Genomic DNA, 16,274 nt, shown 5'->3' on the forward strand with positions numbered 1-16,274 from the left:
GAGATGAATGCCATCAACCCCTCTGCCCATTAAAGTAGCTGGAGGTCCATAAGATGGTGTTGATCACTCACTTCCAGGGCGACCATCGAGCGATTGCACAATTCTTTTTCCCCCCCCATGGAATCCCTCGGGTGCTCGTGACCGACAACAGGGCCTCTTTCATGGGTGAATGGTTTGTCGCTTTTGTGTGGAGCAATGTGATTCGCCACGTCCGTACCATCCGATACCATCCTCATTATTTGAGTATTTCCAGTATCCCCAGTATTTTTGTTTAGCAGCTGTATTTTAATTTTAATCCCTGTGCGCTCCATGTCCCTTTCCCTGCTGACTTCCATAGAGAGTCAAAGAATGTTTACAGCACAGAAAGAGGCCCTTTGGCCCATCGTGACCATGCTGGCCATCAAGCACCCATCTACTTTAATCCCAGTTTCCAGCACTTGGCCTGCAGTCTTCTATGTTATGGCATTTTCAGAGCTCATCTAAGCACTTCTTTGCTGGCCTCAATATGCCATGTTCTCCCCAAACCTGTACTTCAATTCCCCATATCAGCACTTGCCTCAGATTCACCCTCCATCCCCACACACACACTTCCTGTGCCACAACCCAGTCATTGGCACTCACCTGCACAATTGGCACCTCCCTGGGCACAAATATAGTTCACAAAAGAAAATATCTTGCCTCTTCACTCGTTTTTCTCCATCCACTGGCCTGCCTTTCCTTTATGATTATTGAATAAATTTTGCAAATTTAGAAAAATATATTTGAACAAAGTACAGCAAAATAAGATCGCCCAACGTGGGGCTCGAACCCACGACCCTGGGATTAAGAGTCCCATGCTCTACCGACTGAGCTAGCCGGGCCATAATAAGTCACTCTGCATATTGGCATTTGTGCTTTACTAGACGTGAGTGTGTTGCCTGTTTTGTTCGTTTCAGTCAATTGCTTGTTGCCCGCACTCAGTGCTTTGTACTTCAGCAACAAGCAGAACACTCTTGTTCTGGGGGCCAGGATTGCTGAGGTGAAATATAAATCAAAAGATGGCAACAGACACACCAAAGGGCAGAGTTGATCCATGAAAGAGAAATGAAAGTAACGGAGGCTGAGCGCAGCAAAAAACCAATTCCTTCGAGCCGGAATCGAACCAGCGACCTAAGGATATCTTCGGTAGATTCTACAGTCCTCCGCTCTACCATCTGAGCTATCGAAGGAACACTGACTAACAGGCCTGCGAAATCCAGTAAAGATAATAAAGTTATACATATAATAATTTTAAATTAGTACACTTGTGCAGGAGGGATTCAGGCCGTGCCTTGTAAAGTTTTGTCCATGTGGTTAGTTAATGTTGAAGATTAAACGTTAATATTTTATTTCACGACTTTTTACATATGTTTTAAAGTAAAAATATCGGACAAAGAAAAGATTTTGGATGTATCAATGCAAACGTTGTCACATTCCTGGGTGACCACTGGTTGTTACCAGCTTTGTGAGCTGATGCAACCAGACCTTTCCAAAGGAAAAAAACAATCCGCTGCATTGGCCGGGAATCGAACCCGGGCCTCCCGCGTGGCAGGCGAGAATTCTACCACTGAACCACCAATGCTAACGATACATAAAGCTTTTCAACAACCCCTCACCTTCCTGAGATCTACCACAATATTGCCTCCATCCACTGCCGTTTGCAGAGATTCCCTGCTCAGCCACTCCGCAAACTGCATATAAAATATTGCCATGTTTATTGTGGTGCTTCCCACAGTGATAGGATATTTTGAAATGAAATGAAGTGGATGCGGGATGATCATTGATGCGTTTGTGGGAAAAATTGTTTTGGTGGTGGGCGGGATGCAGGGATAGTTGATTCGCTTTGCAAATACTTGGTCGCATCGCTTGAGTGGATTGGAATAGTCATGGGAAATTTGGAGGACTGCGCAGCACAGGCAGGGCGAAACACACACAAGAATGCACAGCCCCCCAGAGGTGACGAGCAAAGAGGCAGTGGGTGTTGAGCAAGGCAGAGCGGGGCGGCAAGTGAAACCGGAAGGAAAATACTTGCAATTGCAATGGAGAGGCACGAGAGCTAAGCGTACATGAGAAATGATAACTTTTTGAAAGCGAAGAGCAGAGTGGAGGCTGTGCCCGGGGGTGGGTGGGGCAAGGCAAGGCTGGAAACGACAGATTCAACTCCCCAGTTAGAAAATAAAAGAAGCAGGTGGCTGGCCTTCATGGGCAAAGTAAAAAGGATGGGAACATGATTTTTCAAGAAAATATTTTGCTAAATTATATTGTATCATTTTGTGTCCAAGTTATGCAACTAGCTATTCAAATTGCAGCCAACTATTTACGCAAAGGGATTTCAATTATAAATGTTCCCAAGAGAAGTAAATGTTGACTTAATATTGTGACAAAAATTGTGAAACTGAGAAGCAATATGTATCTATATATAACATAAATTAAAACAATATGGATGTAGGAATATCTTGAACATAAACTATATTCTACTGTAATATAATATAAAAACAGAAAATGCTGGAAAAGTTTGGCAGCGTCTTTGGAGATATGATCGTTCATCAGAATTTCCTCTTCAATGTTCCTGCCCCAAAATTTGAATAGCACTCCAAAGCAAACTAGACGAACTGTCTCGAAAACGTGTACTTTTACTCTGCTGTGTAATCCATAGTCGGGATTTGTATCGGACGCCTCAATCTTTTGTAAAGGGCCAAGCATGAAGAAAATATTAAATACCAATCAATTGCAAGATGCAAACTCAAACATGTGTCGGATCAATTGTAGATAATCGTTTCTTTCTGTAGCCCAGGTAGCCCGGCTAGCTCAGTCGGTAGAGCATGGGACTCTTAATCCCAGGGTCGTGGGTTCGAGCCCCACGTTGGGCGTTCCGCTTTTTTAATGCACAGCTCGTTCTTGAATTTTATTAATACGTTTATATATCAACGTTTTGACCCCCATTCCAGAGTTTTTCAGCATACAAACTCATTGGCATTGCAGACAGGGGAAGTTATGGGATTTCAGGTCAGGTCACTGTGGTAAACCACTGTTACTGTATTATATATATTGTGGTAAACCACTTACTGTATTTTATATATTGTGGTAAACCACTGTTACTGTATTGTATATATTGCTTGTTGTCTCTGCTGGCTCCGCCTGTTGTTCTTCCCCTCAGGCTCTGTATAAAGGTGGCCGACCTCTGGTGCTGCCCCAGTTCGGGATCAGTTGCCAGCAGGTTCTCGTTTAGCTCATTAAAGCCACAGTTTTGTTCCACAACTCGTCTTTGTATAATTGATGGCACATCAATTTAATGAGCTAAATGATTAAGATGGATGCATCACTCAAGCCTGATGGACTGGAACTGGACCCCCAAGCAGCCGACACTACTGCGACATTCGAGCATTGGCTAAGCTGCTTCGAAGCTTACCTCCAATCTTCCGCCGCCGCCGACATCTACAAGCTTCGAGTCCTCATCGCCCAGGTAAGCCCGCAAGTTTTCCTCCTTATCAGGGACGCTGCCTCGTACGAGGAAGCTTTAACGCTGCTGAAGGGGCAGTATGTAAAGGCAGTAAATGAGGTGCACGCTAGGCATCTTCTTGCCACGAGGAGTCAATGCCCCGGAGAATCGTAGGCCGAATTCCTGCGCGCCTTGCGGGTACTCGGCCGGAACTGTAGTTGTCAGGCGGTATTGGCTGTCCAGCACATGGAGCTGCTGATCAGGGACGCCTATGTCGCTGGCATAAAATCTAACTACATCCGCCAGCGCCTGCTAGAAGGGGGTACACTCGGCCTCCAAGAGACAGTGCAGCTCGAATTCGCTGGAAGTCGCCTTCGATAACATGGATGCCTTCACCTCCGACGACGCGGAACCTTCGTGGACGTCGTGGGCGCCGCCATCACTCGACCCGGGTGCGTCGCAAGCCTGTGTTGCGCATCAATCCGCCAACTCCGGAGGCCCGAGATGCTACTTCTGTGGCCAGGGTAAGCACCCCAGACAACACTGCCCAGCATGGAGCGCGATCTGCAACGGGTGCGGAAAGAAGGGCCACTTCGCCAAAGTCTGCCAGGCCCGATCTGTTCCTAAAGTTTCCAGACCCAGCCGCAGCATCGCTGTGTGTTGCCTGTCGGGACTGCCCCCATCTATCGCGTCATCCGCCACGTGGGCCATCCATCTTCGATGCCACCCGCCATGTGGGGACCGCCATCTTGGAATCACCCCGCCCCTTCCCGGAACCCCTGCCCACCCAGTCGTACGCTGGCCTCCGCTACACTTGACCAGCTCACCCACCTTCCGAAGCTCGCCTTCATCACCCTCGACCAGTCTCGACCTCATCACCTCACTAAATCCATGATGGCCATCCGGATCAACGTGCGCGAGACGACCTGCCTCTTCGACTCTAGGAGCACTGACAGCTTCATCCACCCAGGTACGGTAAGGCGCTGCTCCCTCCCAATTTTACCCGTGACCCAGAAAATCTCCCTGGCTTCCGGATCACATTCCGTGGAGATCCGGGGGTACTGTGTCGCAACCCTTCCGGTACAGAGCGTTGAGTACGTTAATTTCAAGCTCTACGTCCTCCCTCATCTCTGCGCTGCCCTATTACTGGGTCTTGATTTTCAGTGCCAGCTCTGAAGCCTTACCTTGAAGTTCGGTGGACCCCTGCCCCCCTCACTATCTGTAGCCTCGCGATCCTTAAGGTCGCTCCACCCTCGCTCTTCGCTAACCTCACCCCGGACTGTAAGCCTGTTGCCACTAGGAGTAGACGATACAGTGCCCGGGACAAGGCCTTTATTAGGTCAGAGGTCCAGCGACTCCTGCGGGAAGAGATCATAGAGGCCAGTACTCCCTGGAGAGCCCAAGTGGTGGTCGTCAAGACTGGGGAGAAGCACCGGATGGTCATCGACTACAGTCAGACGATCAACTGGTACACGCAGCTCGATGCGTACCCCCTTCCCCGCATGTCTGATATGGTCAATCAGATTGCGCAGTATCGAGTCTTCTCCCCTGTTGACTTGAAGTCTGCGTACCACCAGCTCCCTGTCCGCCCAGAGGACCACCAATACACTGCCTTCGAGGCAGATGGCCGCCTCTACCACTTCCTCAGGGTCCCCTTTGGTGTCACCAATGGGGTCTCGGTCTTCCAATGAGTGATGGACCAAATGGTTGACCAGTTTGGGCTGCGGGCCACGTTCCCGTATCTGGGTAATGTCACCATCTGCGGCCATGACCAGCAGGACCATGACGCTAACCTCCAACATTTCCTCCCCACCGCTAAGCTCCTTAACCTCACATATAAGGAGAAATGCGTTTTCCGAACAACCCACAATCCTTGGCTACGGGGTGGAAAACGGGGTCCTAGGGCCCGACCCCGACCGCATGTGCCCCCTCCTAGAACTTCCCCTCCCCTACTGCCCCAAGGCCCTGAAGAGATGCCTGGGGTTCTTCTCCTATTATGCCCAGTGGGTCGCTAATTATGCGGACAAGGCCCGCCCACTCATTAAATCTACCATTTTACCCCTGACGGCTGAGGCCCGCCTGGCCTTCAACCGCATCAAGGCAGATATTCCCAAAGCCGCAATGCACACAGTAGATGAGTGCATCCTGTTCCAGGTGGAGAGCGATACGTATGACTTTGCCCTGGCTGCTACCCTCAACCAGGCGGGCAGGCCCGTGGTTTTCTTCTCCCGTACCCTTCAGGCGTCCGAAATTCAACACTCCTTCGTCGAAAAGGAAGCCCAAGCCATTGTAGAAGCTGTGCGACATTGGAGGCATTACCTGGTTTGCAGGCGGTTCACTCTCCACACTGACCAACGGTCGTTTGCCTTCATGTTTAATAACACGCAGCGGGGCAGGATCAAGAATGACAAGGTCCTGAGGTGGAGGATCGAACTCTCCACCTACAATTACAATAACTTGTATCATCCTGGGAAGCTCAATGAGCCCCCAGATGCCCTATCCCGCGGTATATGTGCTAGCGCACAAGTAGACCGACTTCGGACCCTCCACAATGAGCTCTGTCACCCGGGGGGTCATCCGTTTTTTTCATTTCGTCAAGGCCCGCAACCTGCCTTACTCCATCGAGGAGGTCAGGACCATGACCAGGGACTGCCAGGTCTGCGTGGAGTGCAAACCACACTTCTATCGGCCGGATACAGCGCACCTGGTAAAGGCTTCCTTCCCCTTTGAGCGCCTTAGCATCGACTTCAAAGGGCCCCTCCCCTCCACTGACCGTAACGTGTACTTCCTCAACATTATTGACGAGTACTCACATTTCCCTTTCGCCATCCCATGCCCTGACATGACCTCTGCCACCATCATCAAGGCCCTGCACAGTCTCTTCACCTTATTCGGTTTCCCCACCTACATCCATAGCGATCGGGGTTCCTCTTTCATGAGTGACGAGTTGCGTCAGTTCCTGCTTAGCAAGGGCATCGCCTCAAGCAGGACTACCAGCTACAACCCCCGGGGAAACAGACAGGTGGAGAGGGAGAACGCGACAGTCTGGAAGGCCGTCCTTCTTGCCCTACGGTCTAGAAGTCTCCCAGTCTCCCGCTGGCATGAGGTCTTCTCAATGCACTCCACTCCATCCCGTCGCTCCTGTGCACTGCCACCAATGAGACCCCTCACAAACAAATGTTTGTCTTCCCCAGGAAGTCCACCTCAGGGGTCTTGCTCCCGTCCTGGCTGACACTCCCAGGGCCCGTCCTCCTCCGGAAGTATGCTAGGAGTCATAAATCGGATCCCCTAATCAAAAGGATTCTTCTCCTCCATGCCAACCCACAATATGCCTGCGTGGCACACCATGACGGGCGGCAGGACACAGTCTCCCTACGGGATTTGGCACCCGCAGGTTCCCTCCCAAGTGACAATCACCACCTCCCCCGACCCTACACCGTCTCCCTCCCCACCGACCCAACTGGACGAAGAAGACGACATGCTCCCGGACATGCAGGTCTCGACACCAATGCCCACACCGCAGCCGGGACTGAGGCGTTCACGGCGGAAGGTCAAAGCCCCCGACAGACTCGATCTTTAAGTCCATTTTACCCCCGCCAAACTCTTTTTTTTAACAGGGGTTGAATGTGGTAAACCACTGTTACTGTATTATATATATTGTGGTAAACCACTGTTACTGTATTGTATATATTGTTTGTTGTCTCTGCTTGCTCCGCCTATGGCTCCTCTCCTCAGGCTCTGTATAAAGGTTGCCGACCTCTGGCCCTGCCCCAGTTCGGGATCAGTTGCCAGCAAGTTCTCGCTTAGCTCATTAAAGCCACAGTTTCGTTCCACAACTCGTCTTTGTATAATTGATACCAATCAATCCAGTCGAAACGGTAGTTAACAAGAACAATGGTTTTAATCAGCTAGAATGTGCCCACCAGTAGCTTCTCCCGCACTGAGAGGCTGTCCCGGATCAATGGGTTATATACCTTCTCAGAGGGGCGGAGCCATAGGCAGAGCCAACAACAACATCAACACAACAACAGTGACAGTGAGTAAATACACTAATATATACAACAGCCATACGTGGCTCACCACATTCCCTCCCTGTTAAAAAAAAGTCCGGCGGGGTGAAGTGGACTCAGGTTAAGTCTCACAGGAGGGGGTATTGTCTGCTGTGAACGTCGCAGTGTAGGCGCTGGTGTCGAGACCTTCGACTCCGGGAGCATGTCGTCCTCACAACTGGGTCCCAGACAGGGTGACGGCGCAGGGGCGGTGCTAATGGACCCCGGATGAGTTGATGGGGTAGACGGGGAGGTAGAAGGAAGCGGTGAGGTGACGGTGGGCGCAGCGGTACCCGCGGGGTCCAGGTTCCTGAGGGAGACTGTGTCCTCCTGCCCGTCACGGTGTGCCACGTATGCGTACTGTGGGTTCGCATGGAGGAGGTGAACCCTCTCGACCAAGGAGTCGGCCTGATGGCTCCTCGCGTGCTTCCGGAGGAGTACCGGCCCAGAGTCGTGAGCCAGGTAGGACGCGAGACCCCGGAGATCGACAAACAAGAACAAAGAAATGTACAGCACAGGAACAGGCCCTTCGGCCCTCCAAGCCCGTGCCGACCATGCTGCCCGACTAAACTACAATCTTCTACACTTCCTGGGTCCGTATCCCTCTATTCCCATCCTATTCATGTATTTGTCAAGATGCCCCTTAAATGTCACTATCGTCCCTACTTCCACCACCTCCTCCGATAGCGAGTTCCAGGCACCCACTACCCTCTGCGTAAAAAACTTGCCTCGTACATCTACTCTAAACCTTGCCCCTCTCACCTTAAACCTATGCCCCCTAGTAATTGACCCCTCTACCCTGGGGAAAAGCCTCTGACTATCCACTCTGTCTATGCCCCTCATAATTTTGTATACCTCTATCAGGTCTCCCCTCAACCTCCTTCGTTCCAGTGAGAACAAACCGAGTTTATTCAACCGCTCCTCATAGCTAATGCCCTCCATACCAGGCAACATTCTGGTAAATCTCTTCTGCACTCTCTCTAAAGCCTCCACATCCTTCTGGTAGTGTGGCGACCAGAATTGAACACTATACTCCAAGTGTGGCCTAACTAAGGTTCTATACAGCTGCAACATGACTTGCCAATTCTTATACTCAATGCCCCGGCCAATGAAGGCAAGCATGCCGTATGCCTTCTTGACTACCTTCTCCACCTGTGTTGCCCCTTTCAGTGACCTGTGGACCTGTACTCCTAGATCTCTTTGACTTTCAATACTCTTGAGGGTTCTACCATTCACCGTATATTCCCTACCTGCATTAGACCTTCCAAAATGCATTACCTCACATTTGTCCGGATTAAACTCCATCTGCCATCTCTCCGCCCAAGTCTCCAAACAATCTAAATCCTGCTGTATCCTCCGACAGTCCTCATCGCTATCCGTAATTCCACCAACCTTTGTGTCGTCTGCAAACTTACTAATCAGACCAGTTACATTTTCCTCCAAATCATTTATATATACTACAAAGAGCAAAGGCCCCAGCACTGATCCCTGTGGAACACCACTGGTCACAGCCCTCCAATTAGAAAAGCATCCTTCCATTGCTACTCTCTGCCTTCTATGGCCTAGCCAGTTCTGTATCCACCTTGCCAGCTCACCCCTGATCCCGTGTGACTTCACCTTTTGTACTAGTCTACCATGAGGGACTTTGTCAAAGGCCTTACTGAAGTCCATATAGACAACATCCACTGCCCTACCTGCATCAATCATCTTAGTGACCTCCTCGAAAAACTCTATCAAGTTAGTGAGACACGACCTCCCCTTCACAAAACCGTGCTGCCTCTCACTAATACGTCCATTTGCTTCCAAATGGGAGTAGATCCTGTCTCGAAGAATTCTCTCCAGTAATTTCCCTACCACTGAAGTAAGGCTCACCGGCCTGTAGTTCCTGGGATTATCCTTGCTACCCTTCTTAAACAGAGGAACAACATTGGCTATTCTCCAGTCCTCCGGGACATCCCCCGAAGACAGCGAGGATCCAAAGATTTCCGTCAAGGCCTCAGCAATTTCCTCTCCAGCCTCCTTCAGTATTCTGGGGTAGATCCCATCAGGCCCTGGGGACTTATTTACCTTAATATTTTTTAAGACACCCAACACCTCTTCTTTTTGGATCTCAATGTGACCCAGGCGATCTATACACCCTTCTCCAGACTCAACATCTACCAATTCCTTCTCTTTGGTGAATACTGATGCAAAGTATTCATTTAGTACCTCGCCCATTTCCTCTGGCTCCACACATAGATTCCCTTGCCTATCCTTCAGTGGGCCAACCCTTTCCCTGGCTACCCTTTTGCTTTTTATGTACGTGTAAAAAGCCTTGGGATTTTCCTTAACCCTATTTGCCAATGACTTTTCGTGACCCCTTCTAGCCCTCCTGACTCCTTGCTTAAGTTTATTCCTACTTTCCTTATATTCCACACAGGCTTCGTCTGTTCCCAGCCTTTTAGCCCTGATAAATGCCTCCTTTTTCTTTTTGACGAGGCCTACAATATCTCTCGTCATCCAAGGTTCCCGAAAATTGCCGTATTTATCCTTCTTCCTCACAGGAACATGCCGGTCCTGAATCCCTTTCAACTGCCACTTGAAAGCCTCCCACATGTCAGATGTTGATTTGCGCTCAAACATCCGCCCCCAATCTATGTTCTTCAGTTCCCGCCTAATATTGTTATAATTAGCCTTCCCCCAATTTAGCACATTCATCCTAGGACCACTCTTATCCTTGTCCACCAGTACTTTAAAACTTACTGAATTGTGGTCACTGTTACCGAAATGCTCCCCTACTGAAACATCTACCACCTGGCCGGGCTCATTCCCCAATACCAGGTCCAGTACCGCCCCTTCCCTAGTTGGACTGTCTACATATTGTTTTAAGAAGCCCTCCTGGATGCTCCTTACAAACTCCGCCCCGTCTAAGCCCCTGGCACTAAGTGAGTCCCAGTCAATATTGGGGAAGTTGAAGTCTCCCATCACCACAACCCTGTTGTTTTTACTCTTTTCCAAAATCTGTCTACCTATCTGCTCCTCTATCTCCCGCTGGCTGTTGGGAGGCCTGTAGTAAACCCCCAACATTGTGACTGCACCCTTCTTATTCCTGATCTCTACCCATATAGCCTCACTGCCCTCTGAGGTGTCCTCTCGCAGTACAGCTGTGATATTCTCCCGAACCAGTAGCGCAACTCCGCCTCCCCTTTTACATCCCCCTCTATCCCGCCTGAAACATCTAAATCCTGGAACGTTTAGCTGCCAATCCTGCCCTTCCCTCAACCAGGTCTCTGTAATGGCAACAATATCATAGTTCCAAGTACTAATCCAAGCTCTAAGTTCATCTGCCTTACCCGTAATACTTCTTGCATTAAAACATACGCACTTCAGGCCACCAGACCCGCTGTGTTCAGCAACTTTTCCCTGTCTGCTCTGCCTCAGTGCCACACTGTCCCTATTCCCTAGTTCTCTCTAGGGACTTCTAGGGAAGACAAATAGACGGTCGTGAGGGGTCACATTAGTGGCAGTACACAACAGTGACCGGATGGAATGGAGCACGTCAGGGAGGACCTCCTGCCAGTGGGCGACTGGGAGACTTCTAGACCCTAGGGCCAGAAGGATGGCCTTCCAGACCGTAGCATTCCCCCTCTCCACCTGCCCGTTTCCCCTGGGGTTGTAGCTGGTAGTCCTGCTCGAGGCGATGCCCTTACTGAGCAGGTACTGATGCAGCTCATCGCTCATGAACGAGGTCCCCGATCGCTGTGAATATAAGTGGGGAAACCGAACAGGGTGAAGATGCTGCGCAGGGCCTTGATGATTGGGCTGAGGTCATGTCAGTGCATGGGAAAAAAAGGCGACAGACCTCCCTGCCTGGTTAAGAGTGGCTGCCAGGGCAAAGTCAGATGCATCGCTTTCCACCTGGAATGGGATGGATTCGTCCACGGCGTGCATCATGGCCTTGGCAATTTTGGAGCTGATGCGGTTGAAGGCCAGGCGGGCCTCAGCCGTCAGGGGAAAAGTGGTGGACTTAATGAGTGGGCAGGCTTTGTCCGCGTAGTTGGGGACCCACTGGACATAGTAGGAGAAGAACTCCAAGCACCTTTCCAGGGCCTTGGGGCAGTGGGGGAGGGAGAGTTGCAGGAAGGGGCGCATGCGTTCGGGGTCAGGCCCTAGGACTCCGATTTCCACGACATAGCCGAGGATGGTTAGCCGGGTTGTGCGGAAAACGCATTTCTCCTTATTATATGTCAAATTAAGGAGTCGGGCGGTCCGGAGGAATTTTTGAAGGTTGGCGTCGTGGTCCTGCAGGTCATGGCCGCAGATGGTAACATTATCCAAGTACGGGAATGTGGCCCGCAGCCCGTACTGGTCGACCATTCGGTCCACCCTTCGTTGGAAGACCAAAACCCCGCTGGTGACGCCGAAGGGGACCTTGAGGAAATGGAAGGGATGGCCATCTGCCTCAAAGGCAGTGTATTGGCGGTCCTCCCGCTGGCTAGGGAGCTGGTGGTACGCGGACTTCAAGTCCACCGTAGAGAAGACTCTAAGGGGCTGTTTAGCATAGGGCTAAAACGCCTGCTTTGAAAGCAGACCAAGGCAGGCCAGCAGCACGGTTCAATTCCTGTACCAGCCTCCCCGAACAGGCGCTGGAATGTGGCAACTAGGGGCTTTTCACAGTAACTTCATTTAAAGCCTACTTGTGACAATAAGCGATTTTCATTTAATTTCATACTACCCAATCTGATTGGTCATGTCAGAAAGGCACGGGAGGGGGTATGCATCGAACTGCGTGTACCGGTTGATCGTCTGACTGTAGTCGATGACCATCCGGTGTTTCTCCCCGGTCCTGACGACCACCACTTGTGCTCTCCAGGGGCTATTACTGGCCTCAATGATCCCTTCCCTCAGGAGTCGCTGGACCTCTAACCTGACGAAGGCCTTGTCATGAGCACTGTACCGTCTGCTCTGGGTGGCGACAGACCTGCAGTCTGGGGTGAGGTTCGCGAAGAGCGAGGGTAGGGCGACCTTCAGAGTCATGAGGCTACAGACGGTGAGAGGGGGCAGGGGTCCCCCGAACTTCAGGGTTAGACTACGGAGGTTGCACTGAAAGTCTAAACCCAGTAGGAGAGGGGCGCAGAGATGGGGGAGGACGTAGAGTTTGAAATTGGCGTCTTCAACGCCCTGTATTGCCAAGTTGGCGGTGCGGTACCCCCGGATCTGCACAGTGTGTTATCCGGAAGCTAGGGCTATGACTTGTGAGACGGGGAGGACCCGGAGGGAACAGCGCCTTACCATGTCCAGGTGGACGAAGCTATCCGTGCTTCCGGAGTCGAAGAGGCAGGACATCTCCTGCCCGTTGAGGTTGATGGCCATCATCGAGCTTTGAAGATGGCAAGGCCGGGACTGGTCAAGTTGAATGGAGCTGAGGTGATGGCGATGAGTGTCGTTCTGGTCGCAAAATGGCGGCGTCGACAAAGTCGGACAAAATGGCTGCCCCCATGGATTGCACATGGCGTTCAACGCGATGACGTCAGACAAGATGGCTGCCCCCATGGATTGCACATGGCGAGTGACGCGTCAGAGAGGGCGCTCCGGGCAGGCACGATGCCACGCTGTGGGCTCTGTGAGTCTCAGACTGGGCTTGACAGGCTTTTGGTTTTTGATTTTGATTTTTAGGCTTAGCTAGGCATACTTTAGCGTAGTGCCCCTTCTTGCCACACTCGTTACACGTGGAGTTGCGAGCCGGGAAACGCTGCCTGGGGTGCTGGCCCTGACCGCAGAAGTAACAGCATGGTCCTCCGGAGCTGGACGGATGCCGCACGGTGCAGGAATGAGGCACACCTGGATCGGGGGATGGCTGCGCCTCCGACGTCCCCGAGGATGCCGCGTGGTCGGACGGGAAGGTATTTGGGCTCTGGAAGGTCACTTCCAGTGAGGTAGCCAGCTTCACGGTCTCCTCGAGGTCGAAGGCCCCCTTGTCTAGAAGCCGCTGCCGGATGTAGCTGGACCGGACACCTGCCACATAGGTGTCCCGGACCATCAGCTCCGCGTGCTCGACCGCTGTGACAGTCCTGCAGTTACAACTGCGGACGAGTACTCTCAGTTCACGTGGGTATTCAGCCAGTGACTCACCCTGGCGCTGAGTATCTCGTTCACCGGCCTCACGAACTGTCGTTTGAGCAGCTCCACTACCTCCGTGTATGAGGCCGTGCCTCTGACGAGCTGTAAAATCCTGTGGCTCACTTGGGCGTTGAGGAGACGCTGTTTAATTTCCGGGGAGACCTCGGGGGCGAAGGAGCTGAGGTAGGCCGCAAAGCAATTGAGCCAATGCTCAAATATTGCCGTAGCCTCTGGCGCCTGCGGGTCAAGATCAAGGCGTTCTGGTTTTAAAACAGCTTCCATGTTAAAAAAATCTAGCTGACTAAATTGATACCAATCAATCCAGTCGAAACGGTAGTTAACAAGAACTGTGGTTTTAATCGGCTAGAATACGCCCACCAGTAGCTCCTCCCGCACTGAGAGGCTGTCCCGGATCAATGGGTTATATACCTTCTCAGAGGGGCGGAGCCACAGGCGGAGCCAACAACATCAACACAACAGTAACAGTGAGTAAATACAATAATATATACAACAGCCATATGTGGCTCACCACACATCAGTCACATTTTAATATGGGTGTGATCGGTCCAACCCGGGAGGGTGAGGGCCCTCCTTTATTTTAAACGCACTCCGGCGATTGTCAGCGCCGACAATTGGTTCAGTGGCTGATGGTTCGGAATTGGCTGAGTGACATGCAGCCCCCTCCCCCCCTTCCCGGCAGGTTGGCGCCGCCCCGCCGGTTGCTATGGTTACCGGCCTGGCGTCCGCTGCCGGGGGCCCGCACGGCCTTGGGAGCAACTCCGGCGACTGGCAGCCGTAACAAAAAGCCGGAGATGGAGCCGTCGCCGTTGGAGGAAAAGATGGACCTGATCTGCTCTGCATTCGTCTCCCTCGAGGTGAAGGAACAGGACCAAGTGTTGTCGCGTTTGCTCCGTGTGTGCCAGGTAAAATGTCCTGCCCTCATCCCAACCCGCCTTCCTTTCCCGGAGTAATAATTCAGACAAATACCATCAGGCTGTTTGTTGTTCACTGTTACCTGGTGGAAGGGTCAGTGATATCTATTGCTGGTAGTTTTCGGTTTTCTACCCGAAACATGGCACAATCATCCTAAATTTTAAATGTACAATTGAAGCATGGAAGATTATTCACGGGTGCGTCTCTATCATCGCCGGCAGCAGCACCCTTTTTGAGCACGAATTAACTTTCCTCTGGGGATTCTGTACGTCAGCCGTTTGCGATATAAATGGTTAACACCCGATGCCAGTGTGTGAGTTTTTGGAATTCAATTTGTCTCTACTGGAGGCGGAGCTAGACGTTCAGAGTTGACTTAAACGTTTCATCCCCTGGGAATGAGTTCCTGCAGCTGGTCTGCGCCTGGCTGGGTGGCAGCAGCCCCGCTAACAGCAATGCATGTCTCCCTGCAGTTCGCCTCGGAGAAAACTGCTAATAGGCTGGCGCTATAGCGCTTACTATATGGGGGAGTGAGGAAAATGGGCGTGGGATCCGAGGCAGCACGGTAGCATTGTGGATAGCACAATTGCTTCACAGCTACAGGGTCCCAGGTTCGATTCCGGCTTGGGTCACTGTCAGTGCGGAGTCTGCACATCCTCCCCATGTGTGCGTGGGTTTCCTCTGGGTGCTCCGGTTTCCTCCCACAGTCCAAAGATGTGCAGGTTAGGTGGATTGACCATGATAAATTGCCCTTAGTGTCCAAAATTGCCCTTAGTGTTGGGTGGGGTTACTGGGTGTGGGGATAGGGTGGAGGTGTTGACCTTGGGTAGGGTGCTCTTCCCAAGAGCTGCTGCAGACTCGATGGGCTGAATGGCTGCCTCCTTCTGCACTGTAAATTCGATGAAACTCTATGAATAATCATGTGAGAATAGAATAATGTGTGAGTTAATGAGGCTTGATTGTGAGCCTTGCCATTTATTTGAGGGGACGAGCTGGAGGTGTACAATTACAATTGGTGGAGCCGGGTGGCGGTGGGGGGAGGTGTAATTCCTATTGTGTGCTGGTGGCTCAGGAGAGGGTCTGGCACATTTCTTTAGCAGCTGGTTTGTGGAAGTGTTTGTCACTTGCCTAATAGAGAAACCATTTTGCAAAAGGAGGGAACCCACACTGCTCCACACAGCTGTAAGTGTAATATGCAGCACATGTCGAATAGCAAAAACTTTTAAAAAAAAATTCCAGATGTCAAAAATAGAGCAGCTGGATTCTCCGTTCCTGAGACTAAGTGTTGACGCCGGGGCAGGACCAGCGGACTTCGATGACAGCAAAACTGGCAACACCTGGACCAATTAATAGGCTCTAGCACTGGTGCCATGTGGAACACAATAGATTCCAATGAGAAACGGTGCTGGATTCGCCCGGTTCGCGATTGATGCAACCATCAATTCACGTGAAACCAAGAGTAGAAGTAAACTGTGGCTTTAATCAACTAGATCAGTGCCTGCCTGCGACTGGTCTGCTAGTGAGAGCCGCCTACAGGGCTACTGCTCTTTATACCTCCCCTCAAGGGGTGGAGCCAGGGGCAGAGCCCACAAGGCACCAACATTATACATTACAGATAATACCTTACAATGGTCCATAGGTGGAGCCCACATGGGTGACAGCGTGATACAGTTATATACATGGTGAATGGTTACTGCAATACGTTCACCACATTCACCCCCTGTTAAAAGTTCAGCCTG

General features: G+C 51.3%; 1 protein-coding gene and 4 non-coding genes across 9 annotated transcripts in view; 2 read left to right on the forward strand and 3 right to left on the reverse strand.

The window, feature by feature from the left end:
• Positions 1–787: 787 nt before the first annotated feature.
• trnak-cuu (transfer RNA lysine (anticodon CUU)) lies at positions 788–860 on the reverse strand. Its single transcript has one exon. It is a non-coding gene; the product is annotated as a tRNA-Lys (tRNA).
• A 261-nt stretch (positions 861–1,121) lies between these two features.
• On the reverse strand, positions 1,122–1,208 carry trnay-gua (transfer RNA tyrosine (anticodon GUA)). Its single transcript is given in 2 exon segments — positions 1,122–1,157; positions 1,172–1,208. It is a non-coding gene; the product is annotated as a tRNA-Tyr (tRNA).
• A 321-nt stretch (positions 1,209–1,529) lies between these two features.
• Positions 1,530–1,600, reverse strand: trnag-gcc (transfer RNA glycine (anticodon GCC)). The gene has a single exon. It is a non-coding gene; the product is annotated as a tRNA-Gly (tRNA).
• Positions 1,601–2,815: 1,215 nt separating this feature from the next.
• On the forward strand, positions 2,816–2,888 carry trnak-cuu (transfer RNA lysine (anticodon CUU)). The gene has a single exon. It is a non-coding gene; the product is annotated as a tRNA-Lys (tRNA).
• Positions 2,889–14,032: 11,144 nt separating this feature from the next.
• The window catches only part of LOC140399896 (uncharacterized), a 141,843-nt gene continuing 139,601 nt past the window's right edge, over positions 14,033–16,274 (forward strand). The window contains exon 1 of one of the 5 annotated variants that reach the window (XM_072489384.1): positions 14,033–14,480. In XM_072489384.1, coding sequence (XP_072345485.1) covers positions 14,253–14,480 — 228 coding nt within the window. In that variant the 5' untranslated portion in view covers positions 14,033–14,252. Of the gene's footprint in view, positions 14,529–16,274 lie in introns of all 5 variants that reach the window. The other 4 variants (XM_072489403.1, XM_072489378.1, XM_072489395.1 and 1 more) reach the window with 4 other exon arrangements.

Source organism: Scyliorhinus torazame, chromosome 2, assembly GCF_047496885.1.
Source record: "Scyliorhinus torazame isolate Kashiwa2021f chromosome 2, sScyTor2.1, whole genome shotgun sequence".
Lineage (NCBI taxonomy): Eukaryota > Metazoa > Chordata > Chondrichthyes > Carcharhiniformes > Scyliorhinidae > Scyliorhinus > Scyliorhinus torazame.